Here is a 17705-nt window from a genome sequence, read left to right as displayed (position 1 = left end):
CAACAACTTTAATTCCCTATTTGGTCAAAAGCCTATGCTCTTGCAACTAAAAGACACCATCTAATGCAATTTTAAGTTACCATTGTTATTTTTAACAAAGACAAGAATTCCCACCTTTGAATTCATAAGTTGGGGGCCTCTCCCCTGTTTCTAAGGAACTGTACTGATGTATAGTCACAAAAGAAAGCCTTGTGAATCTTTGTCTTCCTTTCATGTGCGTAGGATCTGGTCTTTAATTCAATGTTTCGAACAAGTTCTGCATGATCGATCACGAATTCCATTTCGTTTTATCTCTTAAAACATGTTATCATTGTAGGATATCAAAAAAACTTCACATTTTATATAAGACACACGAACAGAAAAATAAAATTAAAGAACAAATGCTACTATTTAAAATGTATCCCAACAAGACTCTTATTAGATGGGTGATATGTAATATGCAATAGTCGCCAAACCCAAAAGACACTTGGAACAAACCGACCGAGTGTATTGAAGGTGACGCGGGGAATAGGAAATTGTAGAAGCTTTCTCACACAAGGGTTCCAGAGAAATAATTCGTTAGCGAAATTGGGTGAACCATCGGAAAGGCAGAGCAGGCGGTTACAAGTACCGATGACATAGTGATGGGGGTGCTGTCATCGGTACTTGTAACGGCCTACTCTGCCTTTCCATGCTGAAGGTGTGGACCATGGAAAAGGGAATCAAAGCTGGTGTATTCAGTGAAATCAAGATCGCCTTCTTTATGCAATGTGTAGACTTGTTTGTCATTCCGTGAGAGGCTTAAGAGGCAGAAGAGGTTTTGGTTATTGTTGTGGGAGTGGTGGAGATGTGGAAATGAAAGTTGGGGTTTGGATTAGGGATTTCCAGGCTTTTGAGACAGAGGTACAGATGATTATGGATTTGATAGGTAGGAAAGTGAAAATATGGGAAAGAATCTCATCAGGTAAACATTGCCATCGAGTTGAGCAACTTTTAATTAAAGTCTTAATATTTATTTATTAAATTTTACTACTTTTTAACTCAGCACTCGTTAACAGATCCTTAAAAGAGGTTACGTAGATCTTTTAATGGAATATTTTAAGCTTGTTGTGTCCTATGTGTAATTCCAACATAAAAATTCTAAATACGGTCAGTCGTCATCATAATTTAAACTAATAGCAGATTCATAGACATAGATAATTTTATTTTAGTTATGATATAATATATAATTTATTTATCAAAAAAAATATATAATATATAATATATAATTTGTTTTATAAATTTTGTGGAAAATAATTTCTAAAATAATTTTTCATTTATCTATCTCAAAAAATATATCATCATTTTATTATTTGGATTTATTTGATTGATATTATTCATTTTTTAGGCAGTTCATATTTTGATAAATTATGTTATCGTGCATATATTTTCCTAATTTATTTTTCTTGTACAACTAAACTGTGGGGCCCGGCCCAGAAATAATGGGCTATTCCAAATTCAGGCCCGTCCGAGGAGCGTCCTGTCCGAAGAGAAACCACATATGAAGCATTACCCAATCCCAATAAACGCCAAGGAAACCTGTCCGAGGAGTAACTCCTCCTCGGACATCACGAAACCCAGACGAGGAACTCTCCCTAGCCATTTCAGTTCATCCTCCCAACATATAAAATGAATAAAATCCAAAATATCTTATGGAGAGCTACCACCACATTAATTGCGCCCCAACCACCCTCTTGGCCGCATTAATGAGGAAAAGACCCCTGAACAGTACCGCCTTGGCCTCTGCAACTCACAAAGGGAGAGATGAGGGCATCTGATGGGACAGGTACTCAAGTAGATGCTTAGATGATCAACAAGTGTAAGGTTGAGATGAGAGGAGGGGAACTATATAATGTAGTGGAGTCCCTCAAAGAAGGGGACAGAGAAACTGTATTATGAACGGAAGAAATAGAATTACACTTGAGAGATCCATTCTTATGCTTTTGTTTTCTGCAATAATACTGTCCATGTACCAGACCGAATAGGCTCACTGAGGTTAAGTTCTTTGACCCATCCTCTACAAATATTTATTGTGGGTTGCGCTTTGGGCCAAGGCCTGATCAATAGAATTTGGGTCAGGAAAATCGTGCAACTACAATTGGCGCCGTCTGTGGGAAGAACTAGGGCATCAGCTAGCACAACGGTCAAGCATGGCAGAACTAGGTCCGCACCAGGAGAATCCTCACCAGGCTAACTCCCAACAGGCACAACCCGCCGAGTCCCAGAGGCAAAATAACCCCGTCAACCCAGGCCACAGGGGAAATCGTGAGGGAAGTGTGCATACTATCCGGACAAGCCAGAGTCACACTCAGATAGGTAGTCACGTGTCCCAGAGGCGAAACAGTCACCAGGCCATGCAGCGAGAGATAGATGATCTGAAGAGGAAGCTACGACGGGCACAGCGAAGACGATCTCCTTCAGACTCAGACGAGTCCTCTAATGCGGAGGATGTGAGTTACCGACGGAGGTCAAGGACCCCCCCAAGTGAAACATTTTCCTACGAAAAGGAACCACGCCCTGTGCGGAAGTATGAGAGCACATCCAGCAAAGGTTCAGGGAACGACGCCATGAAGAAGGCGTTGGACCAGGTTTCAAGGTCCCCCTTCACGTATAGAATTGAAGGGGCTAAGCTGCCTCGACGTTTCAACCAACCGGCATTCGCCATCTATAACGGTCGAGCAGACCCGGTAGACCATGTGAGTCAATTTAACCAAAAGATGGCGATCTACTCGCAAAATGAAGCCCTTATGTGTAAAATCTTCCCGTCCAGCCTGGGATCAATGGCGATGAGGTGGTTCAACGGCCTGAAGACAAATTCCGTAAGCTCATACAAGCAGCTCACTCGGGATTTCTGCTCCCGCTTTATCACCAACACCAGAGTCCCCAGGCCCCTCGGTTCGCTATTGTCCTTATCCATGCACGAGGGAGAGACTCTGAAAGCATACTCAGATAGATACTGGGAAGTGTATAACGACCTGGATGACAACCATGATGCTGTCGCTATCAGCACATTCAAAAGCGGGCTCCCCATCGACCATGGCCTAAGGAAATCCCTCACTGGTAAACCGGTTGCCAACATTGATCAGTTGAGGGATAGGATCGACAAGTACAAAAGAGTGGAGGAAGATCAGCTACAAGGGAGGGGAAAGGAGAAGGTTATCCCCCCCAAAGCAATTGATTTCAGGATGGAACGGCACAACCCTGGTCAGCCGAGGAGAGATTTTTCGCGGCAGGCTGGGTAGAGCAACCCGCAAACAGTGAATGCCGTGTTCAGAGAGCCAGTACAACAGGTACTGGAGAAAGTAAGGGATGAGCCCTATTTCAGGTGGCCGGGAAAGATGGCTGGAGACCCTTCCAAACGTAACCAGAACCTGTACTGCCACTATCATCAGGACCATGGGCATACTACTGAGGACTGCAAGAATCTACGGAATCACCTAGATCAGTTGGTCCGAGAAGGAAAGTTACGTCACCTGCTGCACCCATCGAGTGGCCATCCCGGCCAAGCAACACAAGAGCCTCGAAAGGACGTGTCCTTAAGACCCCCCACTGGGACAATACATGTCATCCTCGCTGCACCAGGAAGAACGGAACCGCCCATCCCCAGGGTGTTAGCTGTTGATCGGCTCCTCCTCCGAGGGCAGGCAAAGGGAACCCAAAAGGTCAAAAAAGGGAAGCTCTTTGATACTGGGATTCTCAGATGAGGATAAGAGAGGAACTATTCAACCTCACGATGATGCCTTGGTGGTCACGCTGAGGATTGGGGGCTTCGACGTGAAAAAGGTGATGGTGGATTCGGGAAGTGTAGTAGAGATAATGTACCCTGATCTATACAAGGGGCTGAACCTGAAGTCAGAAGATTTGGCAGCTTATGACTTCCCCCTTCTCAGCTTCGAGGGAAGGATGGTTACGCCAAAGGGGCAAATCCGACTACCTGTACAGACTGGGGCGGAGGTGGTGGAGGTGAATTTTATCGTGGTCGACGCTTATTCACCCTACACCGCAATAGTTGCAAGGCCATGGATCCATGCCCTAGAGGCCGTGACCTCCACACTTCACCAAAAAGTAAAATACCCATCTAGAGGACGAGTAGAAGAGATCCGAGGAGATCAAGCCGTATCCAGGCAGTGTATGGTGGTTGCCGTCTTACATCGGCCCCATGCCGAGTCCTCGGCCCCTGAAAGTTTATAGCAATCAGCCGCCTCGGCAGAGCAAGACGATGGGTTGGCCGAGGAGATAAGGTGTGAAAGTTTAGATCGGATCGCTGTGAACGACGACCCAGAGAAGTTCTTTCAGGTCGGCTCTGAATTACCTTCTTAGGAAAAAGAGGAGCTGGTCAGATTTCTCAGAGAAAATGTCGACGTGTTCGCATGGGACGCCTACGACGCCCCGGGAGTTGATCCCAGCCTTATTTGTCACCACCTGAACGTCAACCCCTCTTCAGCTCCGAAGAAACAGCCACCCCGACGTCCTTCGAAGGAACACGCTAGTGCCGTAAGAGACGAAGTGGCGAAATTGAAAAGGGCAGGGGCTATCAAAGAGGTCTTCTATCCTGAATGGTTGGCAAACACGGTGGTGGTAAAAAAGAAGACAGGGAAGTGGAGGGTCTGCGTGGACTTCACGGACCTAAACAAGGCGTGCCCGAAGGACCCATTCCCCCTACCCCGAATCGACCGATTGGTGGATGCAACCGTGGGCCACCCTCGAATGAGCTTCCTGGACGCCTTCCAGGGCTATCATCAGATACCCCTTGCGCTGGATGACCAAGAGAAAACGACTTTCATGACGCCCATCGGAAACTATCATTATAAGGTGATGCCGTTTGGACTGAAGAACGCAGGCTCAACTTACCAAAGGATGATGACTCGGATGTTCGAGCCACAGCTGGGTAAGATCATTGAGGTTTATATAGACGATATGGTTGTAAAGAGCAAAAGGGTTTCTGAGCACGTGAATGACCTCGGAGTAATCTTCGCTATCTTAAGAGAGCACCGGTTGCGGCTGAATGCTTCCAAATGTTCATTCGGGGTCGGGTCTGGGAAATTCCTGGGGTACATGGTCACCCACAGGGGAATAGAAGTAAGCCCCGACCAAATCAAAGCCATTAACAGCCTACAGGTTCCTCGGAATCTGAAGGAAGTGCAGAAGCTCACTGGTATGATTGCAGCGTTAAACCGGTTCATATCGCGATCAGCGAACCGATGTCGACCTTTTTACCTCCTGATAAACAAATGGAAAGGGTTTGAATGGTCGGAGGATTGTGTTCGGGCTTTCCAGCAGCTTAAGGAATACTTGTCACGACCACCCATCATGTCCAGCCCTGAGGCAGACGAGGTGCTGTTTGCGTACATCGCTGTAGCTCCCCATGCTGTGAGCCTGGTACTGGTACGGGATGATAATGGGGTGCAGCGACCGGTTTACTATGTGAGCAAATCCTTGCATGAGGCTGAGGTGAGATACCTACCTCTAGAAAAGGCAATTCTAGCGATAGTGCACGCAACCCGGAAGCTTCCTCATTACTTTCAGGCGCATACGGTCATCGTTCTAACTCAGCTTCCCCTTCGAGCAGTACTTCGAAGCGCTGACTATATAGGAAGGATCGCCATGTGGAGTGCGCTCTTGGGAGCCTTTGATATTAAATATATGCCCAGATCCTCCGTTAAAGGACAGGTCCTCGCAGACTTAGTGGCGGAGTTTGCTGAGCCCTCCATAGAAACAATAACCAAGAAGAAAGACGGGGATGGAAAATCGGTGGGTGCGGTTTCAGCAGTTGGGACCATGCAATGGAAGGTCTACGTGGATGGCACAGCTAACCAGAGAGGGTCAGGAGTGGGGATAGTTTTAACATCCCCGGACGGTGCTGTCATTGAAAAATCATTGAGGCTTGGGTTTTCGGCCACGAACAATGAAGCCGAATACGAAGCCTTACTTCAAGGGATGACGATGGTTCAAAGATTGGGCGGTAGAATAATAGAAGCGTTCTCGGACTTCAGACTGGTGGTCGGACAAGTGATCGGTGATCTGGAAGCTCGAGACACCAGGATGCAAGAGTATCTGGGACAAGTCAAGCGGCTACAGGCGAATTTTGAATCCTTCAATCTGACGCACATCTCTAGGAGTGTAAACACCCATGCAGACTCGCTGGCCACTCTCGCCACGTCCTCGGCGCATAATCTGCCGCGAATGATCCTGGTTGAAGATCTAGCCCAGGCAAGCCCCATCAGCAGAAGCCCGGCCAGAGTCCATCAGATCAGAAAGAGTCACAGCTGGATGGACCCTATAAAGAACTTCCTTCAAAACGACGTCTTGCCGGAGGAAAAATTGGAAGCCGAGAAAATACGAAGGAATGCTCCTCGGTTCTGGCTATCAGAGGACCACAAACTATATCGACGCTCTTACTCTGGACCGTACCTACTCTGCGTACATCCAGAAGAATCCGAATCTCTGTTTGAGGAGTTACACGAGGGGATTTGTGGAAGTCATACCGGAGGAAGGTCGCTGGCACACAGGGCACTTACCCAAGGGTATTGGTGGCCGAACATGCAAAGAGAGGCCTAAGAATACGCTAAAAAGTGCGACCAGTGCCAAAGATTCGCCCCTAATATCCACCAACCCGGAGGGGTTCTCAACCCCCTCTCTAGCCCATGGCCGTTCGCACAATGGGGCCTTGATATAGTCGTACCCTTCCCCAAAGCTGCGGGAACAAGCGATACATAATAGTCGGAACTGATTACTTCACTAAATAGGTGGAAGCCGAACCCTTGGCCAACATTAGGGACGTGGACGCCCAAAAATTCATCTGGAAGAACATCATCACCCGCTTCGGGACTCCGCGTACACTCATTTCCGACAATGGTCTGCAGTTCGACAGTAAGAACTTTAAGGAGTATTGCCGCGAGTTTGGAATCATTAACCGATACTCCACCCCCGCCTACCCTCAAGGAAATGGGCAGGTTGAAGCCGTGAACAAGGTCATAGTGAACGGACTGAAGAAGAGACTGGACGCGGCAAAGGGGAGATGGGTAGAAGAACTCCCCCACGTCTTATAGACATATCGGACGACGCCGCGACGATCGACCGGTGAGACCCCCTTCTCGATGACTTATGGGGCTGAGGTCGTGCTCCCAATCGAGAACAACTTCCCCACACTAAGGTCTAGATCGTTTACCCCAAACGATAACGACAAGCTATTGAAGCGGAGTCTGGACCTAGCCGAAGAAAAAAGGGAAAAAGCAATGATTCATATGGCCTATTATCACCAGAAGCTGAGACAAGGGTATGATGCTAACGTCAGACTGCGGCCTCTGGGTCCAGGTGATCTCGTGATGAGGAAGATTCTGGGTAGCGCAAAAAACCCCTCTTGGGGCAAGTTGGGGCCGAATTGGGAGGGACCATACCGTGTCACATTCGTGGCCGGAATAGGCGCCTACTACCTAGAAGATTTGGATGAAAAAACTGTACCTCGACCATGGAATGCAAATAACCTCAGAAGATATTGTTATTAATGAAAATGGCTTCGCCCACATTTTGTTTCGTGACTATCCACTGCTTGCTGGTCTACATGCCAATTTTTATAAGTTTTAAACAGAACCTAAGTCCTGCATGGCTCCTCGGACCACAGACTTAGGGGAAATTATTACTTAAGACAACTATTCATAGTTTTAAACAGAACCTAAGTCCTGCATGGCTCCTCGGACCACAGACTTAGGGGAAATTATTACTCATGACAATTTTTATAAGTTTTAAACAGAATCTAAGTCCTGCATGGCTCCTCGGACCATAGACTTAGGGGAAATGATTACTTAAGACAACTATTTATAAGTTTTAAACATAACCTAAGTCCTGCATGGCTCCTCGGACCACAAACTTAGAGGAAATTATTACTTAAGACAACTATTTATAAGTTTTAAACAGAACCTAAGTCCTGCATGGCTCCTCGGACCACAGACTTAGGGGAAATTATTACTTAAGATAACTATTCATAGTTTTAAACAGAACCTAAGTTCTGCATGGCTCCTCGGACCACAGACTTAGAGGAAATTATTACTCATGACAATTTTTATAAGTTTTAAACAGAATCTAAGTCCTGCATGGCTCCTCGGACCACAGACTTAGGGGAAATTATTACTTAAGACAACTATTTATAAGTTTTAAACAGAACCTAAGTCCTGCATGGCTCCTCGGACCACAGACTTAGGGGAAATTATTACTTAAGACAACTATTTATAAGTTTTAAACAGAACCTAAGTCCTGCATGGCTCCTCAGACCACAGACTTAGGGAAAATTATCACTCATGACAATTTTTATAAGTTTTAAACAGAACCTAAGTCCTGCATGACTCCTCGGACCACAGACTTAGGGAAAATTATTACTTAAGACAACTATTTATAAGTTTTAAACAGAACCTAAGTCCTGCATGGCTCCTCGGACCACAGACTTAGGGGAAATTATTACTCAAGGCAACTATTCATAGTTTTAAACAGAACCTAAGTCCTGCATGGCTCCTCGGACCACAGACTTAGGGGAAATTATTACTCATGACAATTTTTATAAGTTTTAAACAGAACCTAAGTCCTGCATGGCTCCTCGGACCACAGACTTAGGGGAAATTATTACTCAAGGCAACTATTCATAGTTTTAAACAGAACCTAAGTCCTGCATGGCTCCTCGGACCACAGACTTAGGGGAAATTATTACTCAAGGCAACTATTCATAGTTTTAAATAGAACCTAAGTCCTGCATGGCTCCTCGGAACACAGACTTAGGGAAATTATTACTTATGATAGATTGGGAGATTATTACTTAAAGGAAATCATTTTAATGCGTGCGCGCAGTCTGGCACCATCGCAACCCTCAAATGCGCAGCCCAAAAACCATTTTATTTTGACCGTTTATCTGTATCTACATCGTTGCAAATGTTTAAAGAAGAGGGCTACTGACATGCATCCATAATAAGCAAAACAAACATTTTATATTAATATTCCGAGTACATTAGAAAGAGAGGCCCTTATAAAAGAATGGAAAAATAGGACGACTCTCAGTCAAAAAAAAAAAAAAAAAAAAGGGGGAAAGAGTACAAAGATCAAAAGCCTAGAAGGCTAAGCCTTAGCAGGAGGATCTTCTTTCTGCTCGGGCTGAGGAGGAGGAACCTCGATGGTAGAGTTTGCGACGGGATCCTTCGCCATATCAGGCACAAGGACAGCATCAGGCACCGCCAGGTCCTGCTTTAAAGCCACTTGGGCGTCATCAGGCTTCTCTCGGATCTCCTGAGGATAGAAGATGTTCTCGGGCAGTCTTAGTGCCGAATCTGCAGGAACTCCTGCAGCATCGAGAGCATGAGCCCATGAAATACTGCAGTAATCCCTACACACCTCGGCGATCTCCTCGGATAGCCTGGCCTCCGTCTCTTCGGCCCCGAGCTGGCGAGCAGCATTCTTCTCAGCCTCTGTAGCCTCTCGGATCGGCTGGGCCTCCTCTTTGACCAGCCGCAGCTCATCCTCGACTTTTTGCAGAGCAGTCTTGAGATCTTGCACTGCCTGCCTCTTGGTGGCGAGGTTAATCTGTGTCGAGTACAGCTCTTTGCGCTGGTCCTCCGCCTGCGTCTCGGTACTCTTCAAACCAGCCTCTGCACTTTTGCGCCGTTTCTCCGACTCCTTGAACTCGTCCGTAAGTTTAAGGTGATCGTGCTGGAGGGACCCCAAGATTTTCTCCATCTCCGTCCGAGCCTGGGTCTTGGCCTCAGCCCGATTACGGTTACCTCGGCAGAATTCCTCAGCCACGAATACCTGCTGAGTAATCTACGGACGAAACGAGAGTGCTTTAAAAAAAAAATCTAACAAGGTCAAATAAATTAATGAAACAGTAGAAGGATTACTTACCATCGCGAGATCCCTTTTAAGGGATAGGAAGATCTCGGGCTGAGAAAATCGCCTATAAGCCTCCAAGTCCCGAGAAAGGAGTAGGGGTTACTCTAAGGCCTCGGCCACGTACCCTGCCCGGCCTCGGTTGTACTCTCAGACCGAAGCATTGTAAGGGATGGCAACCCCATCCAGCTCCAACTTAGGGCTCCATACACGCGGGGTAGCACGTACCTTCGCAAGGCTCTCCTCGTCCCGACTCTCCGAGGAGTTGCCCCTTCTGCTCCTTGGTGCCCGAGTAGTCTTTTGCTGCTTGGTCGGCTGCGCAACCACCTCACCCTCCTCAGGGGTGTCAACCGGCCTCTTCTTCTTCAGGTCCGGATTAGCCTTAAGGCCAGGTTCCGAAATGCCCTGAGGGACCACAGGAGGAAGGGTTTTGACTTGTGATGGAGGTGGTCCCTTCGATGACTGACCTTTCCCTCGGGAGGCCATCAGCTCCTTTAGAGATTTTCCCTTTCCTGCCATGGGCTCTGTCTCTTCGTCCGAAGTATCGTCCGAGTAGATAATGATGGAAGGAACGCCAACTGCAGAATGTCGGTCCCACTCTCCTTCAGGATCGGAAAGTCCCACCAAAGGGGCTTGCTGAACTTCCTCCTCAAAATAAAACTTGTCTATCTCTTCTTCGAGGGAAAGATGAGATGATTCGGCTTCCTCTTCAACCTGAACGGCAACACCAGGCTCGTTTGGCGGAGGTAGCTGCTCTGCTATGTAGGGATTTCTAAAACTGGGTAACACAATTGGTGGCAGATCGTGTTCAGCTAGGAACCCGTCCTTGGACACGTCAATCCTAGCCAACCTCGGACTGCCCGCCCTTATAGCGTGACCGATAGCTTGGAAAGAGCTGCTCAGGGGTTGATAGCCCAGAACCAGATGGGCCGCACGCAACTGTCCGTCCTCGGAAACGTAAATCTCCGACCTAAGAAGGTAGTTCAACGCTGGCACGTTCACAAAGTTTAGCCGAGGAGCGACGTGAACTTTATCTGCAAGCAATCAAGGAAAGTGGGGTTAGTTCACAAAATTTTCCAATTACAAAGAAAGCAAGAAAAATAAACCCTCAATACTAAATCCTTTCCCAAAAAGGACCGATCCTAAAAACGCCGCACCTGGGTTTCCTGCCTAAGTTGGACAATGAATACCGTCGAACCACTCCCCAGAAGCAATAAGGAAGTCATTCTTCACGATCTTATTGGATATTGGGAGACAAGAGATCAACCTAACGTCCTCGTTCCGGGATTTAAGATAATACCCATCATCCCCGAGGCGGTGACATTCGTACAGATAAGCCACATCATGCCAAGTAAGGCCTAGATTCATCCGCTCATCTAAGACATCTACACAGCCTAGTATCTTGAACATATTCGGGGCACACTGATACGGCGTCAACCTATGGTTGAACAAGTATTCTCTTGTGATCCTACGCATGGGAAGTGTCATCCCTCCCTCTATGAAAGCAATCATGGGGATAACGACTTCTCCCTCACCTCTATCTGTCAATACTCCTTCAAGAGGACAGTAATGCAGCCCAACCCCCGGGGGAATGTGGTATTTAGCCCTAAAGGCCTCCATAGCGGCTGGAATTTTTACTAATTTCTCAAATCTACCCATCTGAATTGAACTGAGGAAACGAAAGTAAAGACTGAGAAGAAAGGTAGAGTCCGAGGAGGGAATTGAAACAGCGAGATGAACGAAATGTACTAGTACCTTCACAAAACGCTCAATGAGACGCCTGGGAATCTCTCGTGGACGAAACGCTTCACAAAAACGGCTACGGTGGCGTAACGGACACAAGTGTTCGTATATCTCTGGGGTTCAATGGAGTTCTCTAGAAGCCTCTGAGGTTTATGAAATGCATATAAAAAGAAGAAACTGAACCCCTATGACGTCTTATATAGCCAGGAGGAGAGAGAAAAGATCACTCTTGCTTAAAAATACGAGAAAAAACGATGGCCGTTCGATCTATGCCACACCATTGGATGAGGGAACATAACGCCTCCAGAAGTTAATAGCCGCGTCTCATAAATTGTAGTGCGTCAAAAGTAACGATCCGCACGCGCGCCACACGCTCTCCTTATTTCCATCCTTTCCCAAACATCAAAACCCCGTTTTTCTCCTCGGAAAGAGATAGAAACCGGAGTTTTGAGGGGCTATTGTGGGGCCCGGCCCAGAAATAATGGGCTGTTCCAAATTTAGGCCCGTCCGAGGAGCGTCCTGTCCGAAGAGAAACCACATATGAAGTATTACCCAATCCTAATAAACGCCAAGGAAACCTGTCCGAGGAGTAACTCCTTCTCGGACATCACGAAACTCAGACGAGGAACTCTCCCCAGCCATTTTAGTTCATCCTCCCAACATATAAAATGAATAAAATCCAAAATATCTTATGGAGAGCTACCACCACATTAATTGCGCCCCAACCACCCTCTTGGCCGCATTAATGAGGAAAAGACCCTTGAACAGTACCGCCTTAGCCTCTGCAACTCACAAAGGGAGAGATGAGGGCGTCTGATGGGACAGGTACTCAAGTAGATGCTTAGATGATCAACAAGTGTAAGGTTGAGATGAGAGGAGGGGAACTATATAATGTAGTGGAGTCCCTCAAAGAAGGGGACGGAGAAACTGTATTATGAACGGAAGAAATAGAATTACACTTGAGAGATCCATTCTTATGCTTTTGTTTTCTGCAATAATATTGTCCATGTACCAGACCGAATAGGCTCACTGAGGTTAAGTTCTTTGACCCATCCTCTACAAATATTTATTGTGGGTTGCACTTTGGGCCAAGGCCTGATCAATAGAATTTGGGCCAGGAAAATCGTGCAACTACATAAACTGTTTGAGTTTCAAATATATTATTCAAAATTTCCATTCTCTTAAAAAAAGATTATTATATTTATAATTTTCCTTATCATAGGAGTAGTTTTGAACTATTGATTGAGTTTTGTTTACTAATACAGATACATAAGATAGGAACTACATATTTCTTAGACATTTCTAGGAGACTATACCATATTATAAATTTAATATTTAAAATAATATGTAGGAAAAAAATGGACTTTATGTATAAAATTGATCACTTCACCTATCGAAATGAAAAAAAATATATATGTATAAAAACATAAAGAGAACATGATTAATTTTTTTTTTTTTTTTTGACTACATACACTTTTATTTATTAAGATTTAATTGTCTTTAACTGGATTTTCATATTGATTTTTGTTACTACGCTCTTGTTGAGCCTTCTCATCCGTCACATCATTGGTCATATCATTATTCTTTTTATTATTTATTTTTTACTTTTAATTTCTTGACAATATTAAATATATAAATATATTAGCTTTACAAATTCATCTTAGGCAGTTTTAACTTTACATATTCATTTACTTTAATTTTGATGTTATAACTAAATAATAAATCAATGAAAAATTAAAATTAAAATATTGTCTATACATATTCATTTTGGGTAGTTTAATTTTAATAGTTGATAGACATATTCCAATACATATCCAATTTTGTATTTTGATATAAATTCAAAATCTCACTTCCAAAATAACTAAGTATTATGTCCACAAAAAAAAAAAAAAAATCAAACAAAAGCTAAAAGAGAGAGAGAGAGAAGACTTGTGACGGAAAACTTAAAAAATCAAACACACTACCAAATTGTATTAACCCAAAATAGTATTATATACAAAAATACAATGATTCATCAAAAAAGAATAATATATATATATATATATATAGAGAGAGAGAGAGAGAGAGAGAGAGAGAGAGAGAGAGAGAGAGAGAGAGAAATAAAATGAGAAAAAGAAGTATCAAAATAAAAAAAAATATAGTTATAAGTCAAACACCAAATTATCTAAGTCATGATATATAATAGAATAATATTATATTCTTGTAAACTATATTTATATGCAATAGAATAACGTTTAACAATTATAGAAAAGAAAAAAGAAAGAAAGAAAGATAATAACTTAATAAGGCAAAACCAAATTGCAACCCAAAATAAAATTCTAAAGATGTCACAAATACATCAATCTAAAGTAGAGATACAAAAAATAAAAATAAAAATTTACACAAAAATAAAACATGAGAGAGAGAGAGAGAGTAATAACCTTTCTCATATGAGAAAATATGTATAAAATTAGAGAGAAAATATCATATTTATAGTAATAGAATGGGGATAAAAATAGTCAAAATAAAAGGAAGAGGAAGGGATAGATGAAGAGTGACATTAAGGTTGAGAGTAGTGGAGAGATGAAAAGGTAAAATGGAAGTTATAGTTGGAAGTAGTGGAGAGAAATGGGAAATAGGTAGATGATATGGCCGCTGATGTGGCTTAACGGGAGCGTAACAACAATAAATGCTACGTTTCAGTTTTTAGATATATATATATATATATATATATATATATATATATAGATATAGATATGTTAAAACAAAAATTCTTTCTTAATTAGGGTTTAAATTACAAGAAAATGATATTAACAAGATTATTCAAGTATCTTATAAATACAAATCATGAATGACTTTTGGATTGAATGGCATATTGGTATTCTCATGTGGATGAATTTGAGTTTGAAGCCAATTGGAGCATAGTCCTCCTTTTCAATAATGAACATTACAAATTACATTTTCTTTGGTTGGTTAGGGTGTTGCTAGTTTGCAATTTATCATGATTGGAGAGAAAAGAATACTAAATTGAAGAGCTTTTTTTCGAGGAGTGGAAGAAACTATACTCAATTGAAGAAGTGATTATTAACAAGCTAATTGGATTATCATAATATTAAAGCCAAATACCTACAACCACTGAGGTTTTGTCACTTTATGGTAAATTCTTCCATATGGTTCAATTAAGGTTAATATCCTAAATTTGAAACTAACTACATTATTTTCAAAGATGACATATCACAATTCCAATAACCGGATCCTCACTTATTGGAGTCGTAAAGAATCTATTATGCCTTATAAATAAGGAAATGTTAATGAATGCTTTTAAAGCATTGGTTAATAATTTATTTAATGAAAGTTTTTATGGGGAAAAAAAAAAAAAGCAATTAATTTTTTAACAACTTTTTTCATTTCTCATAAAAGTGATATCAAAACTTTCCTAAAATGGATTATTAATCAATGCCCTAAGGGCACTCGTTAGCATGACCCTATAAATAAATCCATTCTAATTCCACACACTAAAGCAAGCCAAATTGCCCTTGCAATTAGACAAGTGAAAAACAAATGATTTACAATTTCCTTATATTTAGCAAACAAATTGCTTTTGCAATTGGTAAATGAATTTTTCTTGATTCTTATAATATATCCCCCCCCCCCCCCCCCCCCCACAAAAAAAAAAGAACCCTTTTGAATTGTTTTAACAATATCTTTACAAATTGCATCAGGCACTTTCAAGCATAAGAAAGTATAAAAGAGGCTCTTAGCTCATAATATGTGTGTGGGTCACAAATCTTTGTATGTAATAATAAAGATTAGATCATCACAATTAATAATATAGTATAGGCTAAAAAGCCAAAACCAATACAATGATAAGATCTAAAGAGAAAGTATCAGGTAATGGACATAATATATTTGAAAAAAGACATCTACTTGCATTGACTTTTCTTTCTCAGGTTGGTCGATAAAAGACTGTTTGAGTACAATATTCCATAATTTCTCTCTTTTGAAATCCACATTTTTACTAAAAAGTTTCCAAATCCTTTCTTCTTGGGGATCAGGCCATATTTATAGATGTTGGATTCCTTTCTTTATAGTCCACTCATCTGATGCTTGGTGAGGGAAGGAAGATACTTGTCCCACACCTCCTCTTTTGAAGTGAGGGTCAGTGGAAGTATGGGTGGAAAACATTGTTATAATGGGTTAAGAAGATCTAACACGGTTTATACTATGTTCAGAAGTAATGCGATGGAAAAGCACCTCAGATTTGTCAAAATTTACAATCTGTCCAAAAAGGTTACAGTACCACCTCAAAATTTCAATGCACTATATGTTGCACATAAAAAATGTATATGTGTGTGTGTATATATATATCTTAGTTGAACCCCTTACTCCTCCATAACCTGGAGGAGCCATTAGACCAATTGGGCCATTGGATAATTTGATCAAACTTGGAATGTTATGACTAATCTCTCTTTTTCTATCAATATAAGCATTAAGATCGAATTTCAATAGTCAATTTTTTTCTAGAAATTACTGATGCGACATTCTTTGTGTTTGTATAGTATTAATCACATACAGGTTGGATTATGTCATACAATTACGAAATCAGTAAATAAAAATAGATTATAACAAAAAAAATCCTGGTGTCTTCAAATTTCTACCATAGCCCTGGCAATATTAATGTGGATATTGAGTCAAATTTAAACAATTATAGGGACAAAATTGGCCAATGCCCTTTTCACCCAAATTATATAGCCTTATGCCCCCCTTCCCAAAATAATTAGGAAAATGCCCCTCTTTTAAAACTCGTTTTACTCAAAATCGAGTTAAGCCCTATAGTGGCGTTTTTAAGGAGCCTATAGTGATGTTTTAAGGACCTATAGTGGTGTTTTGAAACTCGGCCTCCATGAACTCGAGTTATAGGTCTATAACTCGAGTTCATGGAGGCCGAGTTTCAAAACACCACTATAGGTCCTTAAAACGTCATTATAGGCTCCTTAAAAACGCCACTATAGGGCTCCAGAATTTTTTTTTTTTTTTTTTAAACCCGATTTTGAGAAAATCGAATTACAAAAGAGGAGCATTTTTCTAATTAGTTTGGGAAAGGGGGGCATAAGACTATAATTTGGGCGAAAAAGGCATTAGCCAATTTTGTCCCAATTAGAGAGAAATAATACTTTGCAAGAGTCATTAAGCAATAAATTATTCCTTCATTTATTTTTATTGGATAAATAAAGTATGAATATTTTTATTCATTTCACTTACAATAGGTGTTACAAATATAAGAAATAATTAAAATAAATGAGGCGCATATAAGTTGTACAACACCAAAACTGGCTATATTTGTTGCGCGCTTGCTTCCCCATTGTTTATTTCACATCTCCGACTCCATAGAGCATCATGGCACACTGCACATCATTAAACACAAACGTATTAGCCAAGACATGAGAAGATTCATTACAATTTTTTTTTTCATATGTATTATGACCATTTTTACACACAAAAAAAGAGAGGGAGAGAGAGATTACGTGTTGCAATTCACAGTGGGGTCAAGAGGAACAGGAACTTGGATTTTGCAAAGTTGGGGAAGCTGTTTTAGTCTTTCAGGTATGATTTGAAATGATTTTGCAGCATTTTCGAAACAATCACACAAAGACCTACGTATTGTAGTGGTGTTCGCCTGTTGCGATACATTTTCTGCACCTTTACAGCATGTAGGGCTTGGTTTGGGGCCAAAACCAAGGAAGTATGGTTGGCAGGTTATCAATTGTGTTAAAGCCTCCTCGCATGTTATGCCATCTGCAGCACTTGCACGTGCATTTAGGACCAAAATAATCATCAACCCAAAGGCTAATACTAAACAACTCATTATTTTCTTCTCCATTCTCTTTTGGATTGAAAGACTATTTGTTCTATCGTTTATCTCAAAAAAAAGGAAAGACTATTGTGGAGTTACAAACTAATCGTGCCTGCGCTATTTATAGAGGTGCGAATCGTGGGATTATAGGCACTCCAATGTGGCCCTATGACTATCATTAAAGTAAATTAATTGGTTTTTTTTTTTTTTTTTTAAAAAAAAAAAAAAAAAAAAAAAAAAGGTGTAT

General features: G+C 42.0%; 1 protein-coding gene across 1 annotated transcript; it reads right to left on the bottom strand.

Moving 5' to 3' along the window:
* Positions 1-16857: 16857 nt before the first annotated feature.
* LOC115952676 (non-specific lipid-transfer protein AP10-like) lies at positions 16858-17537 on the bottom strand. The gene is made up of 2 exons (XM_031069871.1): positions 17130-17537; positions 16858-17009 (listed from the first exon to the last, which is right to left on the bottom strand). Exons 1-2 carry the CDS (start codon positions 17483-17485, stop codon positions 17000-17002), a joined length of 366 nt encoding a protein of 121 aa, XP_030925731.1. The 5' UTR covers positions 17486-17537; the 3' UTR covers positions 16858-16999.
* Between the last annotated feature and the right edge of the window lie 168 nt (positions 17538-17705).

Source organism: Quercus lobata, chromosome 7, assembly GCF_001633185.2.
Source record: "Quercus lobata isolate SW786 chromosome 7, ValleyOak3.0 Primary Assembly, whole genome shotgun sequence".
Lineage (NCBI taxonomy): Eukaryota > Viridiplantae > Streptophyta > Magnoliopsida > Fagales > Fagaceae > Quercus > Quercus lobata.
Note: the sequence above shows the minus strand (reverse complement) of the source record. Positions and strands in the feature narration are given on the sequence as shown.